General features: G+C 54.5%; 4 protein-coding genes across 11 annotated transcripts; 2 read left to right on the plus strand and 2 right to left on the minus strand.

Moving 5' to 3' along the window:
- Nucleotides 1–2,099: 2,099 nt before the first annotated feature.
- Nucleotides 2,100–6,076, minus strand: RAB34 (RAB34, member RAS oncogene family). Of its 2 annotated transcripts, XM_082372759.1 has the most exons (11): nt 5,926–6,076; nt 5,044–5,256; nt 4,740–4,831; nt 3,835–3,903; nt 3,631–3,732; nt 3,450–3,514; nt 3,271–3,322; nt 3,015–3,096; nt 2,845–2,935; nt 2,605–2,712; nt 2,309–2,522 (listed from the first exon to the last, which is right to left on the minus strand). In XM_082372759.1, the coding sequence occupies exons 2-11, from the start codon at nt 5,095–5,097 to the stop codon at nt 2,455–2,457; spliced, it is 783 nt and encodes a 260-aa protein (XP_082228885.1). In that variant the 5' UTR covers nt 5,098–5,256; nt 5,926–6,076; the 3' UTR covers nt 2,309–2,454. The 2 variants fall into 2 exon arrangements, with proteins under 2 accessions (XP_082228886.1, XP_082228885.1); XM_082372760.1 differs by lacking the exon at nt 5,926–6,076 and having other exon boundaries at nt 2,100–2,522; nt 3,835–3,900; nt 5,044–5,754.
- A 1,131-nt stretch (nt 6,077–7,207) lies between these two features.
- Nucleotides 7,208–10,500, plus strand: RPL23A (ribosomal protein L23a). The gene is made up of 5 exons (XM_082372770.1): nt 7,208–7,346; nt 7,942–8,125; nt 9,460–9,636; nt 10,137–10,206; nt 10,441–10,500. Exons 1-5 carry the CDS (start codon nt 7,322–7,324, stop codon nt 10,453–10,455), a joined length of 471 nt encoding a protein of 156 aa, XP_082228896.1. The 5' UTR covers nt 7,208–7,321; the 3' UTR covers nt 10,456–10,500.
- A 147-nt stretch (nt 10,501–10,647) lies between these two features.
- TLCD1 (TLC domain containing 1) lies at nt 10,648–14,598 on the minus strand. 3 transcript variants are annotated; one of them, XM_082372763.1, is made up of 4 exons: nt 14,468–14,598; nt 12,060–12,142; nt 11,884–11,966; nt 10,648–11,477 (listed from the first exon to the last, which is right to left on the minus strand). In XM_082372763.1, exons 2-4 carry the CDS (start codon nt 12,121–12,123, stop codon nt 11,094–11,096), a joined length of 531 nt encoding a protein of 176 aa, XP_082228889.1. In that variant the 5' UTR covers nt 12,124–12,142; nt 14,468–14,598; the 3' UTR covers nt 10,648–11,093. The 3 variants fall into 3 exon arrangements, with proteins under 3 accessions (XP_082228889.1, XP_082228888.1, XP_082228887.1); XM_082372762.1 differs by lacking the exon at nt 14,468–14,598 and adding an exon at nt 13,334–13,464; XM_082372761.1 differs by lacking the exon at nt 14,468–14,598 and adding an exon at nt 12,483–12,857.
- On the plus strand, nt 12,328–23,944 carry NEK8 (NIMA related kinase 8). 5 transcript variants are annotated; one of them, XM_082372719.1, is made up of 16 exons: nt 12,328–12,417; nt 13,940–14,023; nt 17,000–17,205; nt 17,445–17,677; nt 17,916–18,047; nt 18,546–18,754; nt 18,910–18,989; nt 19,285–19,466; nt 19,561–19,711; nt 20,120–20,196; nt 20,525–20,642; nt 21,283–21,433; nt 21,677–21,840; nt 21,945–22,103; nt 22,287–22,445; nt 22,837–23,942. In XM_082372719.1, the coding sequence occupies exons 3-16, from the start codon at nt 17,070–17,072 to the stop codon at nt 22,863–22,865; spliced, it is 1,980 nt and encodes a 659-aa protein (XP_082228845.1). In that variant the 5' UTR covers nt 12,328–12,417; nt 13,940–14,023; nt 17,000–17,069; the 3' UTR covers nt 22,866–23,942. The 5 variants fall into 5 exon arrangements, with proteins under 5 accessions (XP_082228845.1, XP_082228844.1, XP_082228843.1 ...); XM_082372718.1 differs by lacking the exon at nt 12,328–12,417 and adding an exon at nt 13,523–13,640; XM_082372717.1 differs by lacking the exons at nt 12,328–12,417; nt 13,940–14,023 and adding an exon at nt 14,993–15,128 and having other exon boundaries at nt 22,840–23,944.
- The last annotated feature ends 167 nt before the right edge of the window (nt 23,945–24,111 follow it).

Below are 24,111 nucleotides of genomic sequence, written 5' to 3' on the forward strand. Positions count from 1 at the left end.
CTCTTACCCACTGTAGCTTTAGAGAACTCTCAGAACAGCAGGGAGGACTTCCCTGGTGGCGCAGTGGTTCAGTATCCGCCTGCCAATGCACGGGACAAGGGTTCGAGCCCTGGTCTGGGAAGATCCCACATGCTGCGGAGCAACTAAGCCCGTGCGCCACAACTACTGAGCCTGCGCTCTAGAGCCCGTGAGCCATAACTACTGAGCCCACGTGCCACAACTACTGAAGCCCACGTGCCTAGAGCCCGTGCTCCACAACAAGAGAAGTCCCCGCTCACCGCAACTGGAGAAAGCCCGTGTGCAGCAACAAAGACACATGCAGCCAAAAATAAATAAAATAGTTTTAAAAAAATAAGAACAGCAGGGGACGGGAAGCCAGTAGAAAGGGGAGAGTGCAGAAAAGCCAACTCTTCCAGAATAGAGTAGTGGGTAAGAATGGAAGCAAAAGATTGGGATTGACATATATACACTACTATACACTACACTACTACACTACTAGATAACTAATGAGAACCTACTGTATAGCACAGAGAACTCTACTCAAGTGCTCTGTGGTGACCTAAATGGGAAGGAAATCCAAAAAAGAGGGGATATATGTATATGTATGGCTGATTCACTTTGCTGTATAGCAGAAACTGACACACCAGTGTAAAGCAACTATAATCCAATTTAAATTAAAAAAAAAAGAATGGAAGCAAAGGAAGAGCACTTGCTAACTGGGAACGAGGATCTGTGTTCTAATCTTGACCCTCCATGACCTCCCAGGATGACACCAGGCCACATGTGTCCCGCCATTGTTGGCCCAGATATCTGAGACACTTCCAGCCAATCTCTGGCTCTCTGGATGTCAACAGTGAGCCAGGTTCTTGGTCACTCTTCACCGAAATTGTTATTATAATAGTTAAGGTTTCTGAGCTCTTCCTATGTATGTTAGTGCTTTATCTTATTTCATCCATGAAATAACTGGGAGTTCCCTGGTGGCCTGGTGGTTAGGATTCTGGGCTTTCACTGCCATCGCCCAGGTTCAATCCCTGGTCAGGGAACTGAGATCCCGTAAGACGCGTGGCATGCCCCCCCAAAATAATAATAGAGATGAGGAAACTAAGTCACAGAGGTTAAGTGATTTGTCTGAGTGTCCCAGGATGGACAGCAAGGATTCAAATGCAGATCCTCCTGACTTGGAGCACATCTTTTTTTTTTTTGGAGAGGGCAAAGTGTATGCCTTTTTTTTTTTTTTTTTTTTGGCTGCGTTGGGTCTTAGTTGCAGCATGCGGGATCTTCGTTGAGGCGTGCAGGATCTTTTGTTCTGGCACGCGGGCTTCTCTCTGGTTGTGGTGTGCGGGTTTTTCTCTAGTTGTGGCTCTCAGGCTCCAGGGCATGTGTGCTCGGTAGTTTGTGGCACGCGGGCTCTAGCAGAGGTGCGTGAGCCCAGTAGTTGTGGCGCGCAGGCTTAGTTGCCCCACAGCATGTGGGATCTTAGTTCCCTGACCAGGGATCGAACCCACGTCCCCTGCATTGTAAGGTAGATTCTTTACCACTGGACCACCAGGGAAGTCCCCGTATGTCTTATTTTTAATCCAATTTAGTTTTTTAATTGTTTTAAAATATAAGAATATGCTACTGATAATTTTGTTAACTAATATAGTTAGATGTTGTCAGATAGCACATCTTCTGAGTAAGAGCCCTGCCTCTACCTTCCTGGGCCTTCTGGTCAACCCAAAAAGCACCCAAAACTCATTCACTTCTCACTGTGTTCCCCTCAGAGAAGTATTTTTTAAAGGACAGGCAGGAGGAAGGTGAAAAAAAATAAAAATATTATCCAATGGTGGACTTGGGTATAAGCACGAAGTAGCAGGAGACATTTGAGGGGGAAGGGACCAAAGGAAAAGGGCTCTCAAAGATCTCAAAAATTATTCAGATGTCATCCAGTGAGGGTTCGGTGCATCCCCAAAACGTGGTCCCTGAGCTCCTAGCCTGCCTGAGGCCCGCCCAGAGGCCAGGAATGGCCAGAATCCCAGAAGTCTCCAGTCCCAAGATGACCATACAGCCTTGCCCATTCCACATCCCTGATCCCCCACAAAGGACTCCAGCACCTAACCTGCTAATAACAGATATTTTAATGCATAAGGCATAGTGTGAGGCTAGGACCATTAAGCATCCTCAAACCCAGAGGGCCCAGCAGGCTGAGTAAGAGCAGCAGGGCTCACCCACCTCCCTACCACTGGGCAACCTGGAGAGCCCTGGAGGAGAGGGGCATCCAGTTTTTGGCACGGTGCCTGGGAGCAGGAAGTGACTAGCATGGTCCCAGCTACACCTCTGGGGATACTGCCACCAAGGGGCAGCTCTTTGGTCTGGAAAAACAGTCAGTGCAAATGTCCAGGGGTTGAGCTCTGGGGGAGTAAATGTGGCACACTGCCCCAGGGCTGGGCAGTCTCTGGACAGTACCCTCACCCGTCATGGGCAACACATGGGCTTCTTCTTGCTGGCAGTTAGGTAGAGGTTGCTGTCATCACTGTTGATGCCTGAAGAAGGGTGAGAAACATGTGAAGCACGGATTGGAAGGTCCCTGTGCCCTCTGCCACCCTCATCCAGGCGGGCACTCACGGACAACATCCCCAATACGCCGGGATCCCGATTTCTCCAGCTCAGCCAGCACATTGGCCTCAAAGGTCAGTGCCGTCACACGAAAGAAGAATTCCCGGACATTTTCACCTGACACGGGGAGCAGATGGGTGCTCAGGGGCAGTTCCAGGCCTGGGGTCAATGAGCACAGCTGGAGGTGTGGGAGTGAGAGGCAAGGTAGGCAGGAATGCCACGGCAGAAGGCGGGACGCCTCTGACTCACCAGTGAGAGATGAGACTGCCCAGTACTCGGCCTTCATCTCTTGGGCCACCTTGAGTGCATCTTTCTCCATTAGCGTATACTGAGCAGGAGTCTGAGGGAAAGTCAGAGTCAGATGCTGGGGGTGGGGTTTCCCTTGTCAAGGTGGGAATTCCCCCGCCTGGCACACTCACACTCAGGTCCTTCTTGGAACCCACGAGGAAGAGAAGCACACTGGAAGGGTCATTCTCCTTGAGTGCATCAGCTAGCCACTGCCTGCCATAGACAGTGGACAGCAAGGGATGAGGGAGCTAGACAGGCTCCCCCCGCTGACACTTACATGCCCAGAAGGATATGCATTCTTCTCCTTCCCTTCCATGCTCCTGACCCCCCTCTTTTCTGAACCTTCTCTTCCCAGAGCCCCCATTATAGTTCAGCATGCCCACGTACTTGGTATGTTCCAGGGAGGCCACATCATTCAGGTTGAAAACGATGATGATGGCTGGAAGAGTGGGAGAAAACATATGCAGATTGTTGGGGAAGACACTACTGGTTCATTTCCACAATCCCTCCAGCCCTAGACTAGAGGCCAGGTGCTCCCACCTACCTCACTTAACCGTGGCCCTTACCTTGAGCTCCTCGGTAGTAGGTCGAAGCAATGCATTTGAACCTCTCCTGTCCAGCGGTGTCCCAGCTGGGAGGAAGGAGGGGGAAACACAGGTATGTGTGGGGCAGGGTGGTGCTGGTGGCTGCGGTGGGAGATAGGTGCTGGGAGAAGGAACGGCGGGAAGGAGTAGAGGAAGAACTCACAGCTGCAGACTGAAGGGGACGCCCAACACCTCAAATCGTTCCATCTCAAAGTCCACTCCGATGGTGGCCTTGTAGTTCTTATCAAAGGTGTCTTTGCAGAACCTGAGGGGGCACCAGATGCTCTGGTCCTGAGCCCAGCCCACCTGGCTAGACCTGGGCCCACTCTGCCCAGCCCAAAACAGCTCAGCTGCAGCACCCTCTTACCTATTAATGAGACAAGTCTTCCCCACTGACAAGTCGCCCACCACAATGACCTTGGAGATCTTAAATCTGCTGGACACAAGAGTGGGCAGGAAAAGTGAGCGCTAGCTCTTTCACTCAGAGGAGTCCCAATGCTCCCTAGTAGGTCCACAAAGGTAGCTGCACCCAGGCTGAGGTTACCATAGACACCAGGCCTGGACAAATATGCTGGGGAGGAGTGTTTTTGTTTTAGTATCAGAGAGACATGATTTTGAATTCCGGCTCTCACTTACTAGCTGTGTGACTTAGAACAAGTTTCTCAGCTTCTCTGAGCCTCAGTTTCAACCTTTGTTAAGTGGGGATTTAACATACATTTTATTGGGTGGTTGTGAAGGTTAAAATGAGATAAATGTCCTATATTCTGAGACATACACACACACACAAACATACATTCTAACATCTCTGAAATCAGGATACATCTTAAAAGTGGCGGTGTTTTCCATTTAATAAAAGACAATAATAGTATACAACACACTGCTTGGGCACACAGTAAATGCTCAATTACTGGTGGCAACTGTTAAGAGTGTTACCTTTTTTTACCCACAATAGGACTCATCCCTCTAGGACTGCTCCCTGCCCTGGAGCTCAAATAGATGGTGTGGAGGAAGCTGAGCTGGTGACCACGCCCTCATGTTGGACACCTTCTCTGTGTCAGGAATTAAACTGCCACCTTCCTACCTCACCCCATCTCTTAGGACTCGCCACAACCTAGCTGGAAGAAACGGGAGCACACAGGGGCATGAAAAGGGGGAACAACCATATAGCCGGTAAAAGCTGAAATGGAGCCTCCAGTTGTTGGCTCTGTACCCTTGCTTTGACTACAGGTTTCCTGGGACTTCCTTTCTTCGTTCCGGGTGTCTCTAACTCACCCCACGGTGCCTGTCCGGTGCTCCTGGCAGGCGCAGGTGACGCGGGGGTGGAAGCCTTTGTGCACGTGCAAAGCGGCCTCCTTCCTCAGGCACTGAGAGGGATGGAAGAGAACGGGACTCACCCATTCCTGGCCCTCTTCCCGCAACCAAGCAGCCCGCGGCGGGGGATGGGGAGGGGACCACCCAGAAGCAGCAGGCCTAGCTGGGCGGCAGGGCTGGGCCCAAGCCTGTAACTGGTCTGGTGCCGCCTCCTCCCCGCCCACACCCACCGCAGCCAGAAGCCCGACGTGGCCCTGACGCCTACCTGGGGCAGCTCCGTCAGGACGCGGTCCCTGCGCACCGGCGCCAGAATGTTCATCTTGCCTGCGGCCTTGCGGGGCGCCCTGAGAAGGCGCGGAGGCCTGATCCGCCCCAGCGACCCGGGCCCGTGGAGACCCGACAATCACCCGCGACCGAGGGGTCCCGACTATAACTCGGGGCCACGGGGAGCCTACGGGAGCCCGTGGCCTCGGGGACGCTACAACCACCGCGGGCCACGGGGATGAGACAATCACCCGGGGCCGGGGCGAACCCACAATCACCCGGGCCCGGGGCGTCCCCAGGACGACTCGGGGGCGAGGAGACCCCTCGGCCGCCAAGTTGGGGCGTGGAGTCCCGTCTGGGGGGACCCGAGCCCGCGCAGACCCTACAATAACCCGGGGCCGGATAGTTCCTACAATAACTCGAGGCCGTGAAGACCCGACGACAACTCGGGGTTGAGGCGACCCTACCATAACAGAGAAGCCCGGGGGCGCGGAGCGGCCCCGCCACACGGGGTCAGTGTGGGCAGGGACGGCACAGCACGGCCGGTGGACTGCTGGAGGAGGGGGCGAGGGGCCCAGTGCGCTGCAGGGCCTCGCGTCCCACTCGGCTCTCCCTTCGCAAGCGCTGTAACTTGATCCCCGGAAATTCCTGGAAAAGGGCCGCCCCCCGCCCCTCTCCCGGCAGCTCCAGGCCTCGCAGTCCGCCCCAGCCTCCCCCTCCCCTCCTCCCGCCAGCGCTGCCCCAGGTCAGGCTCCCCCTGCAGACGCCTCACCCGGCTGCGGGCCCGCCCTCACCCTGGTTGGAACCTTCCCAGATCGGGATCCCCCAGGTCTCTCTCCCCTGCACCTCCTGTGCCGGGCGGAGCCTCCATGGGGACCCTTACCCAGTCGAATTGGTGATGGGGAATCGGTGATCGCTGCGCAGCATCTGGCTGCGCCAGGAACCAGCGGGAGGGGAAAGGGGGAGAGAAGGGGCCCTAGGAGAGGCGGTGCTTCCCTCCTCAACTCCAGGCCCAGGACGTGACTCATAGGGTCTGCCCCCACTCGCCCTTCTGCCCTGGGAGGTGGTGGTGGGGAGCGTAGAGGGGGTGCCAGGGTCGGAACGAGGTGCCACCAAGGAGAGAGAGGTCCGAAATCTGGTGCGTTTTCCTCCAAGGCTGCCGTGTTAGATTGGGGGCCTGGGGCGCCGAAGACCAAGCTGCCTCCCTTGGTGGAGGATAAAGGAGGGCTAGGGGACCCAGAATTCCTCCCTTTGGAGAAGTCACCGCTCTGGGACATGGGGACTCTCCTTTGGTATGGGCGTTCTTCGCTCTGACCCCATTGAAATCCACCCCCACTCCCCCAGGACTTTTCTTTTTTGCAGTCTGCAGGCTAGAAGAAGGAGTAGCACACAACAAATCTCACCTTCAAAGGTGATTCCAAGAGAGGAGGGGGAGGACAGAAAGGCGATGTGATATGAGGTAAGCACAGTCCTTCAAAGAAGAAAACCCAAGCGTTTACTAAACCTTGCTCTGTGTCAGGAACTGAATTTGGGGATGCAAAGATGACTGGAGCAAGGAAGAGAAGACTGCTTAAAGGGAGGGGACTGTGAATGAACTTATTCCCATGAAGAACGAGCGTATCCTGGAGAAATCTGATCGCTGGGTATTTGGAATAATTGGTAGAGTCTCTTCAACAGTATTATCGGGAAGATGCATGAAATCTGTCATAGGGGCAATGTGGCCACCTCCTACCTCTTCTGACACTTCGCTCTTCCCCTCCGCCTGACTCGACTTTTTCTGCCACCTAATCACCGTGTTATAAATAAGCCGTGTCCCCTCTCTCGACCTCAATTTCCACAGATGTCTGAGGGAGTTGGACTGGGCAAATTCTGCTCTAACGTTCTAGAATTTTGCTTCACTCTACCTGAGTCAATCTAACTACAGTATATTAATTCCAGTTTGCAGTGGAACTGCAATCTTGTAATCCTCCTCCCTAAAGTTGCTCAAGATGTGAAGCGTTCAGTCCCGTGCAGCCGCAGGCTACACCATCCACCCGCCACATAAAATAAACACGCGTCTCCAAAAAACTACAACCCCCATGAAGCTTTAGGGTCAAACAAACGGAGGGGTGGTGCTAGTTTAATCCCTCTCGCGAGGAAATAAAATCTAACTACCATTCCCGGCGGGCGCCGCGCTGCAGAGTATCCAATCAGCTTTAAGTAAAAAGTATCGCGAGTCTTCTGTGAGACTTGACTCTATAAGCCCGTGGGAACAAGTCTCGGAAGCCTTTTTCACGAAGATGGCGCCGAAAGCGAAGAAGGAAGGTGTGTGCCGGGGTTGGGGATACACAGCTGGCTGGCCTGGGGTCCCCGCAGAGTGAATGAACTGAGAGGATGATGGCTGGGCCAGGCCTTGCGGTGTCTGCTGTGGGGCCGCTCCTCGAGTTTTGGCAACGCTGAGGAGCGCGTGGGCCCAGCCGCATGGTCTGGGCTTCAGTGAAGGGTGTTGGGGAGGCAAGCCCGGCCGGTACCACCTGCGGGGGACAGCCAGACAGTCGGCTCTGGGGCGCTCCATGTCTCTAGACCTGTAAGGAATCGGTACTCTCATCTTCCCTTTTATCGCCATGTTAAATGGGGCTATATACTGTCCGCCGATGGCTGGACGATGTTGTACATAAAATTACTAGTTCACATTTTTAGCAAGTGTCAAGCGTTTGGTCATTGCTAGTTTCTTTCTCATCGTATCCCAAGTTCCCCCTAGAATCGTGCATATGATGGAAAAATTTTAAACTCCTGAGACTTGTGATGTCTTCAAAGGAACCACTGATGCACGTGTGGCCTCGGGCGCCCACTATGGGTCTTGAGGCCAGAAGTGATTGATTTCTGAATCCCGCACCCTCGTTTTCTTTCCTTCTCTCAGTCCCTGCCCCTCCGAAAGCCGAAGCCAAAGCAAAGGCTTTGAAGGCCAAGAAAGCAGTGTTGAAAGGCGTACACAGCCACAAAAAAAAGAAGATCCGGACGTCACCCACCTTCCGACGGCCCAAAACACTGCGGCTCAGGAGGCAGCCCAAATATCCTCGGAAGAGCGCCCCTAGGAGAAACAAGTCAGTACTGCCCCGTACCCTTGAAAAGATGTTTGGATATCCTCCATTGGTAATTTGGAAATTTACCAAACCTAGAGCATGGCTTCTCAAAACCACGTTGGTACCTAGTGTGCTTCTCTAAAGGAAGTATGAGGAGAATAATGCCCTGTTTAAGAACGAAAGGAGGCGTGTTTAGCATATTAGCAGGAATTGTTTAAAACAACCCAGAGTCACTGTCAAGATTAGCGAATTGTTAGGTTAATCATTGTTTCATATGCAGTCTACTTTCTTGTGAGTATAAAGTGGGACTTAGATGTTCTTTGTTTGGGGGTTCCAGGTTTAGGTTGCTCCTCGTTGCACTTTTTTTAAATCTTTGCTGTGGGGAATAGTCCTCGAAGGTGAGGATGTGGGATGATTCTAGATTGATGAGATTCATTCATCTGTATTGGACAGTGAAGACCTGTAGCAGTGTATGGCAACTTCTTTTCATTCACTTTCCCAAATGTTTACAGTCAAGGAATGGTTGGGGGAGTGAGTGGAAAAGGTTAGGGTACTTGAGTGTTTCGGTGTCTCTAGTGGTAACGACTGACCTTAGGGAGCACAGTTTAGAGTAGAGCCATGGTAGTGGTTACCACCAGTGGGTCCTCCCACTGCTTCCTAAGAAAAAGGCAGGAGAGTGGATTGTGTCCACGGAGAAATGGACTTGACAGACTTTTTACTGCCATTTGGACCTAGAATTTAGTGTGATGAGAGGTTGAGATCTGATCTCTACTTTCAAAAGAGGATGGTGTACCCAGGCAAATAGAGCCTTTCTTCTCCAAATTTCAGGGGGAAAGCTGTGTTAGATGGCCACTGTAACTTTAACCTGAGCTGTAAATAAAAAGTTGCTTTCAAGAATTGATGGCTTGTAAGCCAGTTTTCAGCAACCAAAGGGGGCAAAACAGTCAATTCAGCCTCATAGTGAAGCACCAACATTCTTTGGAACCCTAGCCTGAGTTTCTAGATTCCATAGTCTTAACTTTATGCTCTGGGGTTAAGTTGTCTAACCTCTAAAGTCTCAAATTTCTTCTAGAAATTTGCTCTTCAGAAATGTTGAGGTCAGGTAAAAGAATGAAGAAGGTTGGAACTCAAAAATGATTCTTTAATCACTTAAAGGGTGAAAGCCCTTGAGATGTCCCCAAGCTGAGGCTCCAGGTCCCTAAGTTTCAGGGTGCATGTGATGACACTGTTCAGCGACCAAAGTCTGACGCAAATGATTGCTACCTCATTGTCTGATGCACTTGGGCTCCAAAAGAGGGCCCATTCTTTATTTTACTGGGCCCAAGCCAGTTGACCCCATTTTGCCTTTCTCCCAGGCTTGACCACTATGCCATCATCAAGTTCCCCCTCACCACCGAGTCAGCCATGAAGAAAATAGAAGACAACAACACACTGGTGTTCATTGTGGATGTCAAAGCCAACAAGCACCAAATTAAACAGGCTGTGAAGAAGCTCTATGACATTGATGTGGCTAAGGTCAACACCCTGATCAGGTGAGTGGAGTCCTGTGGGATGGGGAGGAGCCCGGGGCCTCTGGGCCTCTTGTCAGAAGCCAGGAAACCTGAATGGTATGAAATTCCTTGATGCTGCTTTTGGGATCAGAAGTAGACTTCCCAGTGAGCAGCCCCTGCTGTAATTGCAGTCCCTTGTATGGAGTATGGACTTCTGAGGAAACATCAGCTGTCCTGCCTCTAGGACTTAAGGGGTTGGTGCTCATTTTCTTGATCCCTACCTCTAGACAGAAGCAGACCCTAGAGTAAGATACAGTTATTGTCAGAATGCCTGTGGTGTTTCCCATAAAATGGAATTGGCTTCATTTGTGGCTTAGTGGCTTCCCTGACCCCCTCTGCGCAAATGATGGAAAAATCACTATTTGGGGGGGGGGGAAATGACATGAACAAAGGAACCACCAATACGCCAGAAGACTGGGGAGGAAGGAAGGGCATGGGGGCAGTGAGGGCAGTAGGGACTAAGGCTTCCTTCTCCACCCTAGGCCTGATGGAGAGAAGAAGGCATATGTTCGACTGGCTCCTGACTATGACGCTTTGGATGTTGCCAACAAAGTAAGCTTCCTTTGCTACAAACTCCTTAACACCTCCCCCTTCCTGGGTGCAAATGATGTGTCTGTAGTGACCAAACCCTGACTTCGGTGATTAGTTTCGACTGACTGACTGCGCCCCTTCTTTAATAGGCCCTACCCCTCACCATGTGCCCTCAATTTGCTTTTTAACTTTGACATTTCCCTCTTAATATTCACATTTCAACTCCCAGTAACAAAGCTCCCTTTTGTTTTTCAGATTGGGATCATCTAAACTGAGTCCAGCTGACTAATTCTAAATATAAAAGTTTTCACTATATGTATGCTTCTTTTCTTTATGTTGATTTCTGGGTGGGAGGCCATACTGTGGTATATACACACCTAAGTAACAGGGCTTGGGCAAGACTCTTGGTCTCCTTAACCTGTTGGAACACTCAGCCCTATCACCTCACCATACCTGTAACAGATATTTGTGACCCAGACTAGAGTTGGTTGTCGTAGGACAACTACAGCTTGGCCTCCATCATGAGGTAAGAGACCAAGCAAGAGGCTTTGCAAGAACCCCTTCCTTTATCTCTGGAAGAGGCTTTGTATGAAACCAATATCCAGAGTTTTCATTAGCATCCATTTCAGGGCAGTGTGGGTTGGCTGGCTTTCCGGTAGCACCTTGTGCCCATAGCCATCTACCATGTCCAACCGGTCTGTCTGCTTCCCTCACCCCTTGCCCAAGGAAGGACAAGGACTTCAGAAGAGTGCTTTCATTAGTGTTTTCAATAGTGGGTGCAGGTTTGAAAGGTGGAGTGGCTGGCCCCAGAGGACAGCTCAGGCAAGGGGCTAAGTCTCTTCTCAGTCCCTGTGAGGGTGTTCTTGGCTGTGTTTGCTGTTCTTGCCACAAGTCCCTAACTGCGCTTTTCACTCAATCAAGAACTTGTCTTTGTGTTGCCGGCTGGGGACACCTTGGGGGCAGAAGTCAGAGCGGAGGAGGCGGGAAAAGTAGATGAGGATCATGACATCCAGCATAAGCAGTATGCCCAGCAGAAAGGTCCCCAGGTTCCTCTGGCCGGCGTAACGCAGGAAGGAATGGGTGAGGTAGGCCTGAGGGGCCAGGCGGAAGAGAAAGTACATGAACAAGTTGATGTATTTGTTGACTCGATAGAGGAGGAGGTCCTGGGCATTATTGATCTTCATCATCATGCGTATTGTGAGAAAGATGTTGCTGACCTCCACCAGCAGTGTTAGGACGCCCCCACCAACAAATCTGCTCCAAAAGATGCCTGAAAAGAAGGCACCCATAGCCTACAAGGCAAGGAAGAGAATGGGTTAGGGAACCCAGATGTCAAGGCTTTCCTGGAAGTTGGTGGAAATAACAAGGCTACCAGAGTGAGGGGTAGGAAATCTTCCCTTATTTGCTTCTTTCTGAAATATAGTTTATAGTGGATTCAAAAAGATTAAATTTTGATCCCTGCCCACATATTCTCTCTCTGGGTGGAGTTTCCAGTCTAAGAAGGCGAGGCCATGATTGCTGGCCTCAAATAGTGAAGCAAGGGCCCAGAGACTGCCAGCCCTCAGCATTCTAGCATGAGATGTGGGACACAGGGTGGGGATGGGGTTAAGAAAAGATGGTCTTTACCTCCCAGGTTCAGAAAGACAGCTGAGACTAGGTTGCTAGCACCAGGCCTATACCACATCCCCTGCTTCTCACCATGACGTGGTGGACGAGGTATTCCCAAGAAGCTCGTGCCTGATGGCTAACCACAATATCCAGCGTGTCGTGGATGAAGTACCCTGGCGGAGGGTTGGGGGAAGAGGTCATAAATGGTACTGAACAAGAAGCTTATCCCTGTCCCCCCTTTTTAATGCTTCCTGGGGAAGACCTACCTGCGGAAAAGCAAACAAGCAGATAGCCAGAAAGCGACCATGCGCTCTCAACGTCCACCAGCATCTCAGGGGTCTGCCATATACTGGAAGGGAAGGGAAAAGGCAGGCTCTCATCTCAGTATCCCCAGGGACCCACAACTCTCCCCCCACCCCCATTACCCTTGCCAGTCCCCGGAGGGTCTGGGCTGGCGCTATTGGCTGACGGGGGAGCCAGGAGGGGCTCGGCTGAAACCCAGGTGTCTCCTGTTTCCCAGGTGAGAACCACCCCCCCCCCCCTCCCCTGGCGCTGCTGCCGCTCCTGATTGGACAGCATTTTAAACCGGGAATCGGGTGAGACTGCCTGGGCCTTAGCCCGCCGGTGAGTGATGGAAAGAGTAATGCGGGATCCCCTAGCCACCTTCACTCCCCCAGTCCTTCACTCACCACAGCAGCGCCCAGATCCCTGACACAATGGAATGGGCGAAGGAGACGAGAAGGTTGTGCCAGCGCCAGGTGCGCAGGGGGTCGGCGCGCACGTGCGCAGGCAGGGGCAGGCGACAGAGCGCGTGCCGGAGCGCCCGGAAGGTCAGCGTGGCGCCCAGGAGCAGCGGCAGGGCGGGGAACAGCATTGGGGGCATGCTGGCCCTCCCTGCCTCTGTCTGTCCGCCCTCTAGGTGGCCTCCTCCGGCCGTTCGGGAAAGGTGCTCCCTCTCCGGCCAGTCCACCCCGGACGCCTCTCCTGCCGGCCGCCGGCCTCACACACACGGTTTCGGTGGAGACCTCTAGGCCCCTTCGCTCCTCCAGTGCCCTCCCCGCCGGCCTCTGCCCCCGCCCCCGCCCCGCCCCGCCCCGCCCCGCCCGCTTGTCCCCGCCCCTCCGGCGCCTCTGCAGCGCGGAGGGCGCGAGCCCCATTTCCCGGGGCCCCCCCAGGCGCCTCCAGGCTCCCGCGGACTTCGGGCAAAATGGGCTGTCCTGGGGGCGCTGCCATCGAGCCACCCCTCGCTGGCAGCTCCCGACTGCCGACGGAGCCCCACTTCGCTCGCTTGGCCTCGTTAACCCGCATGCCCACTTCCCCCAGGGGTCCCGGCTCCCCCTGCCTGGGCGGGTACTGAGAGAACTCTCTCTCCCCGCCCTCAACTCCTCTGTGGGCAGAACTAAGCGAGGCCCGTCACAACCCACGTCCTTAATCCCTGGTTCTGGGGACCAGCCGGTGCCCCGCTTCGGACTGTGATCTCCGCCCGGACCTTGTTCCACTGGATCACTAGCTTCTTCGAGCGCAAGACGAACACGTTTACCTGCCTCCACCTCGTCCCGCACCGAGTCGGTGCCTAGAAACTGTCGACTAACTCATCACCCATCCTCCCATCCGGCTCTTGGGTTCCTGGGGCCGCGCGGCAGTCACAATCCTCCCTCAGACAGTCCCAGCTCTCTCCTCCCTGCTCCCTGGAGGCTGGGGCGGGGAAGACGGCCGATTTGCCCAGGCCGCTGGGGTGACTCTCACTCCGCAGGCCAGTGGCCTGGAGCAGTTGCAGCTCGAGACCACTAGGTGTCAGCCTGTCCTCACCGTGGCGCGGGATCCCCTCCCGCCGGCGAAGGAACCAGGCAAACTGAAGGGCGGCGGAGAGGCGGGGGCGGGGGTAAAGGAGAAAGGAGTAGTGGGGGCGGGGGCGGGGGCGGGGGCGGGGGGGCAGGTGGTGGAGGTGCTGCGAGAGGGAGGAAAAGCCAGAAACCCGAGGCGCAAAGCGGTTTGGGTGTTTGTTCTGCCTCCCCTGATGGCTCCAAGGTTACACATTAACCCCTCTGGGACTCCTTGGTCAACCAAGGCCCGATCGGTTTCTAGGTGAGAGCACGGAGTGTCCCGGCTGAGCGGCCTTCCCCTCTGCTCTCCCCTTTGCTCACAGGGCAGCTTTGTCCGACAGCCACAGCGGCCTGAGCCAGACTGAGGGGCCCTCATGAGGGGCCCTTCCAGCAGTCATTCCATGTGGGTAGGTTTGGGCACCCTTTCAAGGGGCAGGGTGGGAGCTGAAGATAAACACCTCTTTCCTCACGTTCCTCGCCCACTCAGAAATAGGGATGCCATCCCTTAGCTAATCACCATCCTTCCTGCTCCCTAAACTGAGCTTTTATGGAACTCGTGAAGGGCAGAAAGCGCCAGGGAGCGACCTGGAATTAAGCTCACTTCTGGTCAAGATCTTAGACAATTGTACTAACCGACCCCCTACCTCTGGGCAGAAGCCTTGAACCCATATGAGCCGAACAAGGGTCTTTCCCCCTCTCCCCGACGCTTTCAGGTAGTAGTCCACTTCCTTCTCATCTTCCCCCAAGGAGGTTCTCTCTAGTTGAGAACTGAAGGCAGATTACTCTGCAGCAGCGGCAGCGTTGTATGTGTGCGTTGGGGAGTTGAGGGTGTTGACGAGCGCAGTGCTCACTAGCTCACTAGTCGGGACAGCCCGGAGACCGCGTCACGTCCTCCCTAGGTGAATCAACTTGCACAGATCGGGGTTTCCCCGGTCCCTCCCTAGGCAAACACGAAACTAATCCGGCACCCTGCCCCACAGACCAAGAGCGCCGACTCGGTTCAGTTTTGGTAGTGTTTATCGTTTGCGTGTCAATGAGAATCTGCCCTCTGCTTCGGAAACAGCGTCACTAGTGGCCAAAGAGTGGGGCAGAGAGAGATCGGTCCTTTCTTCCCACCCTCACTCGGCCTGCGCTGGGAACCCCTCCGGTCTAAGGAAGCTTTGCGAGGGCCGGATGCGGCCACGTATGTAGGAAGTAGCTGGTATGGTGCTGGCTTTTGCGGGGCGTGCCAAGAAATGGCATATCGCCCCATTCCTTGCACCCTGGGAGGGCGACTGCGGATCCGGACTGCAGGGATGGTGCAAATTAGCGGAGACAAATGAGAGGCTGAACCAACACCTAGCTCCACTAGCTCCGCCCCCTCAATTATCTTGCAGTGCAGGGGGCGTGGTTCTAGAGAGGGCGGGCCCGCGCACGCGCTGTGTCTGAGATTGGGGGTTCCGGAAATGTGACTCTGAGAAATGAGATGGAGAAGTACGAGCGGATCCGAGTGGTGGGCAGAGGTGCCTTCGGGTGAGCCAGGGCTCTGGGGGAGGCAATTGCTCGGGGAGAGGGAAAATAAGCCCCAACTCCGACAGCAAAATCTCTCCCCGTTTAGCCCCGCCCCGATGCGTGAGCGCCTAATCCGGGAAGCCCTGCCCAGGCTTCCTGTCCTAGTCCTGGTTGGGAAACTCCGCCTCCAAGGAGGTCACGCCCCCGGCCAGCCTTTGCGGCCCCCCGCAGAGTTTGTTCTTTGATCCTGACTCATTCATTCAACAAATGTTGAGCAGCAACTATACACGTCAGGCTTTCGATACTGGGTATACAGTTAAGACCAAACAGGCGTGCTCCTTTCCCTCTCGGAGCTTACAGACGATCGGAAAATTATACAATAAACAGGACATTGTTAAAGCAGTGATTAACAAACGGCGAGAATAGAGTACAACACCAGGGAGTATTCATTTAGAATGGTCAGGGAAAATTTCTCTGAGAGGTGAAGTTTCAAACCAAGACTTGAGGAATGAGGACCAGTATGTAGTCTGAAAAAGGCAGAGCTTCTCAGGCGGAGGAAACAGCTTATGCTAAGGTCCTCACGTGGGAAAGAATTCAGAGTATTCAAAGAACTGAGAAAAAGACTAATGTAGTTGGAATGTAGTGGGCAAGGTAACCAGTGGAATAAAACGTGATTGTCACAGAGGGTGGGAACCAAATTACGGCCTTGTAGGCTGAGGTAAAGAAGTTGAATTTTTTGCAGTGTAAAGGAAAGGAGGTTTAAGCAAAGGAATGGTCTTGATATGATTTGCACTTTTAAAATGTCACTCTGGCTGCTGTGTAGAATTTAGATTGGAGGGTGACAAGAGTGAAAGGGACCATTTGAAGTCTAGTGCAGTATTTTAGGCAAGAAATGATAATTTGGCCAAGGGTTACAGCAGAAGACACAGAGAAATGGGTGGGTTCCCAGTATTTTGGAGGTAGTAGAAACAAGATTTACTGATGTTAGTGTGAGATAGAGGAAAGATTCTGGCATGATTTTCAGGTGTCTGACTTTACTAACTGGGGGACTTTAATAACTGGGGGATGGTGGTGTCATTTACTGAGATGGAAGAAACTGAGGAAGGAAAGGTTTCAAGGGCAGGAATCAAGAGTTTTGTATTTGTTAAAATTCAGGATGCTTGCCAGCCATTCAGGTAGAGATGCAAAGCAGGTAGTTGAATATGTAAGTCTGAGGCTCAGAGGAGAGGTCTGAGCTGGAGATATACAGTTGATATTTAGATAGTCCATCATTCAACAGATACTTATTGAGCTCCTACTAAGTGCTGGGGTATGCACTAGGCTATGCACTGGGGCTATAGTGGTGAAGGAGAAAGAACAAAACCCTGCTTTTATGAACACTGACTACAGAATTGGCAGAAAATAATAAAATGAATGGCTCCTACTCACTGAGTATTTTTGATGTGCCAGGCGCTGTGCTAAGTGCAGTACATGCATTTTCTCATTTGATCCTCTCAACAACCTTATGAGATCGATCCTATTTTCCAGATCCTGATGTCACATAATTTAAGACCAGATAACTAGTAAGAGGAGGAGCCAGGATTTGATCCAGGCAGTTAACTCCAGAGTCTATGCAGACTTACAGAGACCAAGACTAACTTTATTAGGCACAGTCATTGTGCCTGTGGTGAAACTGAGTCCCAGATAAGTTAAACGACTTACCCAAGGTCTCAGACAGCTTGTGGTCGGTTCTCCCTATTCCTAAACTCAGTGTTCTGTGCACTAACTTAGATGACTTCTTAGTCTAGGTGCCAATTCCCTTGTCCTAAGAAACTCCCAGTCACCAGGTCTGCCCTGCCTGATATGTGGCTGGAAGCTCAGCTGGTACCCACTCCTGTACTCCATGTCCTCAGGATTGTTCATCTGTGCCTTCGCAAGGCTGACCAGAAGCTGGTGATCATCAAGCAGATCCCAGTGGAGCAGATGACCAAGGAAGAGAGGCAGGCAGCCCAGAATGAGTGCCAGGTCCTCAAGCTGCTCAACCACCCCAATGTCATTGAGTACTACGAGAACTTCCTGGAGGACAAGGCTCTCATGATCGCCATGGAATATGCACCAGGTGGGCCAGCCTCCTTGCACTGGCCTGGCTCCAAGGGCCTCTCACCTCTGAGACAGGCAGGCACAGATCAGCCAGCTTCCCTCCTTGGAATGGGCTTGGCTGAGGGTCAGAGGTATAGGGTTCTGACCCCAGTTGTGTGACACTGGCAGGCCCTTGCCCTGTCTGGGTCTTTAGTTTCATAAAAGGAAAATCTCAAGCATGGAGAAGCCTGGATCTTGACTAGTTCCTTGCGGCTGCAGGTGGCACCCTGGCTGAGTTCATCCAGAAGCGCTGTAATTCCCTCCTGGAGGAGGAGACCATCCTGCACTTCTTTGTGCAGATCCTGCTGGCGCTGCATCATGTGCACACCCACCTCATCCTGCACCGGGACCTCAAGACCCAAAACATCCTTCTAGACAAACACCGCATGGTCGTCAAGATTGGTGACTTCGGCATCTCCAAGATCCTTAGCAGCAAGAGCAAGGCCTACACGGTGCCTGGGCATGGAGGGGACCTCAAGGGTGCTGGAGGTTTTGAGGGCCAAGGTCTACTTTGCACCCCTGTCCCCAGCCCCACACCCCCAAGACCTTGGCCCCTTAGTCCCTGGCTGGATGGTCCTGCAGGAGGAAGCACTTTTGCCTACTTTGGGGAGAAGCTGTCTCTAAGTGGGCTTTTGGGCAGAGCCTTGGTCCTCCCAACCCGGGGCTGTAATATCAGCTTCCCTCCTGCAGGTGGTGGGTACTCCATGCTACATTTCCCCTGAACTGTGTGAGGGCAAGCCCTACAACCAGAAGAGTGACATCTGGGCCCTGGGCTGTGTCCTATATGAGCTGGCCAGCCTCAAGAGGGCCTTTGAGGCTGCGGTGAGTAAGTCCCCCCCAGGGGGACAACTGGGAAATCCCTACCTCTATCTCCTGAAGTCCTTGGCTCCAACCACTTCTGTGTTTCTTCTCTTGTGGCTCACTTATGTCTCTCTCATCAGACTGGTAGATTACCCCAGGCCAGGGCTGTGGCTTCCCTAAGACTATGGGTCCCTTAGGGTAGGGCTTGGGTCCCCCCATTAAACTGAGGGCTCCTGAGGGTAGGGCTCTCCCATCAGATTAGGGACCCTCCTAAGGGCAAGACGTGAGTTTTCCCAACATGCAGCCAGCTGACATGGCTGCAGCTCCCCTATCAGAGGTTCTTGAAAGCAGGGTTTGGCTCCCCTATCATCCTGGGAGCCCCCTCACCAGACCGATGGCTTCTGAGTGCAGGGCTGTGACCACCCCACCAGGCTAGGGGCTGGGGCTGGAGCTGGGGGTGCTGCAGTTTAAGAGCCTGGCCTGAGGTTCTGGCCAACCCCACACGTGGTGCCTTCACAGAACCTGCCAGCGCTGGTGCTGAAGATCATGAGCGGCACCTTTGCGCCCATCTCTGACCGGTACAGCCCTGAGCTGCGCCAGCTGGTTCTGAGTCTGCTCAGCCTGGAGCCTGCACAGCGGCCACCGCTCAGCCACATCATGGCGCAGCCCCTCTGCATCCGGGCGCTCCTCAACCTCCACACCGACCTGGGCAGCGTCCGCATGCGGAGGCCGGTGCAGGGAGGGGGCCCTGGGCAGCAGTGGGGCACCCCGTGGGAGCACAGTAGGCCTGGGGCAGAGAGGGGCATTCTCGGCAAGTCCACCATTTCTGGGTGTGGGGTTGCCAGGGAGGGTCCTTGTCCTGAGGCCCCCATCTGTCCTGCAGGGCAGAGAAGCCCCTGGCCACCGGGCCACCCATGGCTCCCGGCAGCACAGGGGGCAGGACCACCAGTGGCCGTTGCAGAGGTAAGTCGGGACGACCGCAGGGGTTCCGACGGACACCATGGCATTCCCACCAATTTATTATTTTTTAAAAATAATTAATTAATTAATTTAGGCTGTGCGCGGTCTTAGTTGCGGCATATGGGGATCTTTGTTGCGGCACGTGGGGATTTTTAGTTGCGGCACGCATGCGGGATCTAGTTCCCTGACCAGAGATCGAACCCGGCCCCCCTGCGTTGGGAGCGTGGAGTCTTATCCACTGGACCACCAGGGAAGTCCATCCCACCAATTTAATAGGCCTGATGAGTTGTCCCCGCAGGTGTCCCCCGGGGACCTGCCCGGCCGGCCATTCCGCCGCCGCTGTCATCGGTGTACGCGTGGGGTGGCGGGCTCAGTGTGCCGCTGCGGCTGCCAATGCTCAACACAGAGGTGGTCCAGGTGGCAGCGGGGCGCACGCAGAAGGCTGGCGTCACGCGCTCCGGGCGCCTCATACTTTGGGAGGTGAGCAGGCGGCGGGTGGGCCTGAATGGAGGGGGGCGTGGGTCAGGAGCTGAGCACTCAGGCGCCGCCCACGCCCTCCCCTGTCCCCTCGCAGGCCCCGCCCCTAGGCGCTGGAGGGGGCGCCCTCCTCCCTGGGGCGGTGGAGCAGCAGCAGCCCCAGTTCGTCTCCCGTTTCCTGGAGGGCCAGTCGGGTGTGACTATCAAGCACGTGGCCTGTGGGGACCTCTTCACGGCCTGCCTGACTGGTGAGCCGGTCAGGGGACTACCCTGTGGGGACTCAGCTATAAGAAGACCCCCCCCAGAGCAATTCCCTTCCTTGCCTATCATTTGCTAACTGCTCACTTAATAATGCTTTTACCTTCCAGGGAGTGCTTTACTTACCCGATCTCCCTTACCCTCACAGTAGGCCTGACAAGGCAGCTATATCATCCCCATTTGACAGATCTAGAAACTAAGACTCAGAGGCTGACACTTGTCCAAAGTCACACACTTGGGAAGAAAGACCCCAGTCCTTTCCCCCTCCCCATCCAATTCTTCCAGCCCTAGCCTCCAACTAACTTTTTCTTGCTCCTCTGATCCAACGTTGCACTGGTCTGTCTGGAAAAACAGCCTAACCTCTTTCCTTTACCTTTCCTCACTGCTCCCCTTCCCAGACCGAGGCATCATCATGACCTTTGGCAGTGGCAGCAATGGGTGCCTAGGCCATGGCAGCCTCAATGATATCAGCCAGGTGGGTTTTGAGTGTACATTGGGGAGGAGGAAGTGGGGAGAGGGCAAGCAGCCCACATTTGAGAGCTGACACCCAGGTTGGGGGCAGGGGAATCCCCAGCAGCCACAGGTCCCTGTGGCTCCCAGGCTGCACCTGTTCTGGGCAGCATCTGGGGAAGTACAGAAAGACCAGGCTTCCCCAGTGGTTGCAATATGTGTGGGGGGGAGTTAAAGAGACAGCCACCTCATGAGAATTTGCAGCCTCCCACTTCATCCCTACAGAGGATGCTGAGGCCAGGTGGCTAGTCCAGACCCCTTGCCCAGTCTGCCCTTGCTTCCCCTCTCTCTAGCCCACCATTGTGGAGGCCCTGCTGGGCTATGAGATGGTGCAGGTGGCCTGTGGGGCGTCTCATGTGCTGGCCTTGTCCACTGAGCGAGAACTATTTGCCTGGGGCCGCGGAGATGGTGGTAAGATTTCACTCTGTTCTAGCCTCTGGAACCCCCCAGCCATGATTTGTTCCTCTTCATAGCCATCTTCTACCCTATGGCCTGTTTTCTCCTCCTCCTTTTCTCTCTGATTCATTTATTCACTCGACAAACCTTTATTGCACACCCACTATGTACCCACCTTGTGCTGGGTGCTGAGACAAGATGAACATGATGTCGATTCCTTCGGGTGGTCATGATATAATGAGAGAGATTTCATTCATCCAGCAATATATGTTGTGACCCTCGCTGGGTCAGGCATCAGGCTGGGCATTGAAACTAGGGATGACTTAGATGGGGTCCCTGTCCTCCTGGAGGACTCAGTCTAGATGGGGGAAGGATGACACATCTCCAACGTGATAGAGGACAGACAGCATCAGGGCTCACCCAAGGTCCAGAGGTGTGGGAACACAAGGAATGGCAAGGGACTCTACCTGGAGAAGACAGATGTGGCACCTGAACAGGGCCTTAAAAGAGGAGTAGAATTTTGACCTGCGGAGGGGCCAAGGATGGGCATTTCAGTCAGGAACAGCCTTCACTCATGCTGCACTGTGGGTCTTCCTTATCCTAGTATCACTAACCCTAAAGCTCAAACTAGCCCAGTGCCGGTTTCTCCTTGTAGGCCGGCTGGGACTGGGCACCAGGGAGTCCCACAGCTGCCCCCAGCAGGTACCCATGCCCCCAGGACAGGAAGCCCAGCGGGTTGTATGTGGCATTGACTCCTCCATGATCCTCACTGTGCCCGGCCAAGCCCTGGCGTGTGGGAGCAACAGGTATGTGAACTGGGTGCACTACAGTGACTAGCCCGCCCTCTCCCCCACCTTAGCTGCCAGTGCTCCGTCTGTCATTGCCTACCTCCCACCAGGGATTAGAACTGAGGGGGGCTTGAGTGTTCTGTGGGTTCAACCCAGTGTAAGATATGTCCCCTGGTGCACCAGCTCCTGCCCAGATAGGTGGGGGGAGGACAATCTATATAAACTGTGTCAGCTGGACTTGGCTTCTGGCTCTGCCCTCAGGTTCAACAAGCTGGGCCTGGACCATCTCTCCCTAGGGGAGGAGCCTGCCCCACACCAGCAGGTGGAGGAGGCCCTGAGCTTCACACCACTAGGTTCTGCACCCCTGGACCGGGAGCCCCTGCTGAGTGTGGACCTGGGCACTGCTCATTCAGCTGCTGTAACTGGTAAGTAGGACCTGGGCACAGGAGGCCAAAGGTGGACTCCCTTGGCTTCCTTGGGCCCTCTGTTGAGGCACCCTTTCCTTCCTTTCCTCTCTCCTCCCCCACAGCCTCTGGTGACTGCTACACATTTGGCAGCAATCAGCATGGGCAGTTGGGTACCATCGTTCGCCGGGTCAGCCGGGTACCTTGTCAAGTCCAAGGCCTCCAGGGAATCAAGATAGCAATGGTGGCCTGTGGAGATGCCTTCACTGTGGCCATTGGGGCAGGTGATTAGTGGGCACTGTGGGGGCAGGTAGAGGTGTGGGCAGACCCAGGGGCAATGGGGGGTTATGCTCAGGGCTACTGAACTCAGCAACCCCATGTTGGGGCCAGTATGGCAATCTAGGAAGCTAGCTGCTTGCTAAGGTATGTCTTTCTTCCATTTCTCTCCTTGGGATTCTCTTTGGCAGAAAGTGAAGTGTACTCTTGGGGCAAAGGGGCCCGAGGTCGACTGGGAAGGAGGGATGAGGATGCTGGACTCCCTAGGCCAGTGCAGCTGGATGAGACACACCCCTACACAGTGACTTCTGTGTCCTGTTGCCATGGAAACACTCTCCTGGCTATCCGCCGTGAGTTATAACTTCACCCTCACCCACACAAGGGTTAACCCAGCTGGCCCCTGCCCACATTCCCATCCCCAGTGGTCACAGCCCAAATTATTAAAAGCATTTTCAGCCCCCAGATAAATGAAAGCAGAAGCTGCTGGGCAAAAGTGAGCCCCCGGGGTGGGCAAGGGTAGGTGCTTCTCGTGCCTGAAGGGCTGCCTCCGCTCCTCCCCAGGGCCCAAATGTGTTCTTTCTCCTCCAACCCTCAAGTCCAGTTTAGTTTGAACCTCTATTTCTGGCCTGGCAGGGTCCAGAGTCCAGGGCCCAGTGTGGGAGTGAGAGTGGAAGTAGCTGAGGCTTGCTGGAGGCATCGCCCTCTGGGAGGCTGCAGGGATTTCTCTTTTGTGCTCTCCAGCAGTCACAGATGAGCCAGTCCCCCCTTGAGGCACCTGGATACACCTCTGGACGACCCTGATATTGCTTCTCCTGTAAATGTTCTTGAAAAGTGCAGGTGCCTCAGGCATGACCAGCCCCCTGGATTGTATCATCAATGGGGTATAAGAACCAGTAAAGCCCCTGCTCTGCCTTTGGCCCTGGATATGTAAAACTCAACCCACCCTATTCCCCCAACATCCCTCTTTCCCCTCCCCACCCCTTCTTATCTTTGGTCAATGTCCCCAGGGTTCAGCCTGGCTAGAGTTGGAGGCCAGATGTAACTTTTGGAAGCAGGGAGGTCTCCAGAGCCTCTGCAGAAAAAGGCTGGAGGTAGCTGTGGCTCCACCTAGACGCTGCCCCTTCCCCCAGCCCAGTTAGAAAATAAGTCGCTGGTGTCTACTGGGAGAGCAGCTCAGTGCTTTGGAGTAAGGCAAGCTGGGGCCTGCCTGTTCTGGCCATTCCAGAGGCCTAGCCCCTGCATTGCCTGGGGCAGGGAGGTCCCGGGACTGCTACCACCCGCCCCCACGCCTATATCCTGAGGCAGGGGTTTACACAATCTCTGAGTGCCTCCCTTCCCCTGGGGGAGTGCATGGGCTGCAGTATACTGCAGAGCACATCCCTGCTGAAGGTTGCCCCTCACCCCATGCCATTCCCCCAAAGCACGTTGGGAGAAAGGGTAGCTGGCTGGACCAGACTAGTTTCCCAGATGAAGTAGCGCCAATAAAAAATCAGCTGCCTGCCTAGAGTGTGGTCTTTTGAGGGCTGGGGGTGGCGGCCACCCCAGGGCTGGGCTGGGTTCCATCTGGGCTGCAGGGCCGCGGTGGAGAGAGGAATGTGGGCGCAGCCTGAGGCCCGGGACGAGGTTCCTCTGGCCCAGTTCCCAGCCCGGCCTCCCCACCCAGCTGGGCTCCCCGGATCTGGTTGCCAGGCTTCAGCTGCCTAGCACCTGGAAGCTGGAGCCCCGGGCCCCTGGGCGACACGTGGCCCCCGAGGCCGAGCTGTTGACTCCGGAGAAGCGAATCTTTGTGGCGCGGCCCGTCCCCCGAGGCTCTCCGCCCCATCCAGCATCAGAGCTCCACCCCACCCCACCCCCGGGGAGTAGCGGGGCCTCGACCTCTGTTCCCGAGCATAAAGAGGAGACCCTGCTTCCTGGAGGGGGAGAGCCTGTCTGAGTGCAGACCCCGAAGCCGCGGGACGGCCGGGTGGGTGGGGAGCCCGGCGGAGCGGACACTAGGACCGCGCGGGCACGGCCCCG

Source organism: Balaenoptera borealis (assembly GCF_965194805.1).
Source record: "Balaenoptera borealis genome assembly, chromosome: 20".
Taxonomy (NCBI): domain Eukaryota; kingdom Metazoa; phylum Chordata; class Mammalia; order Artiodactyla; family Balaenopteridae; genus Balaenoptera; species Balaenoptera borealis.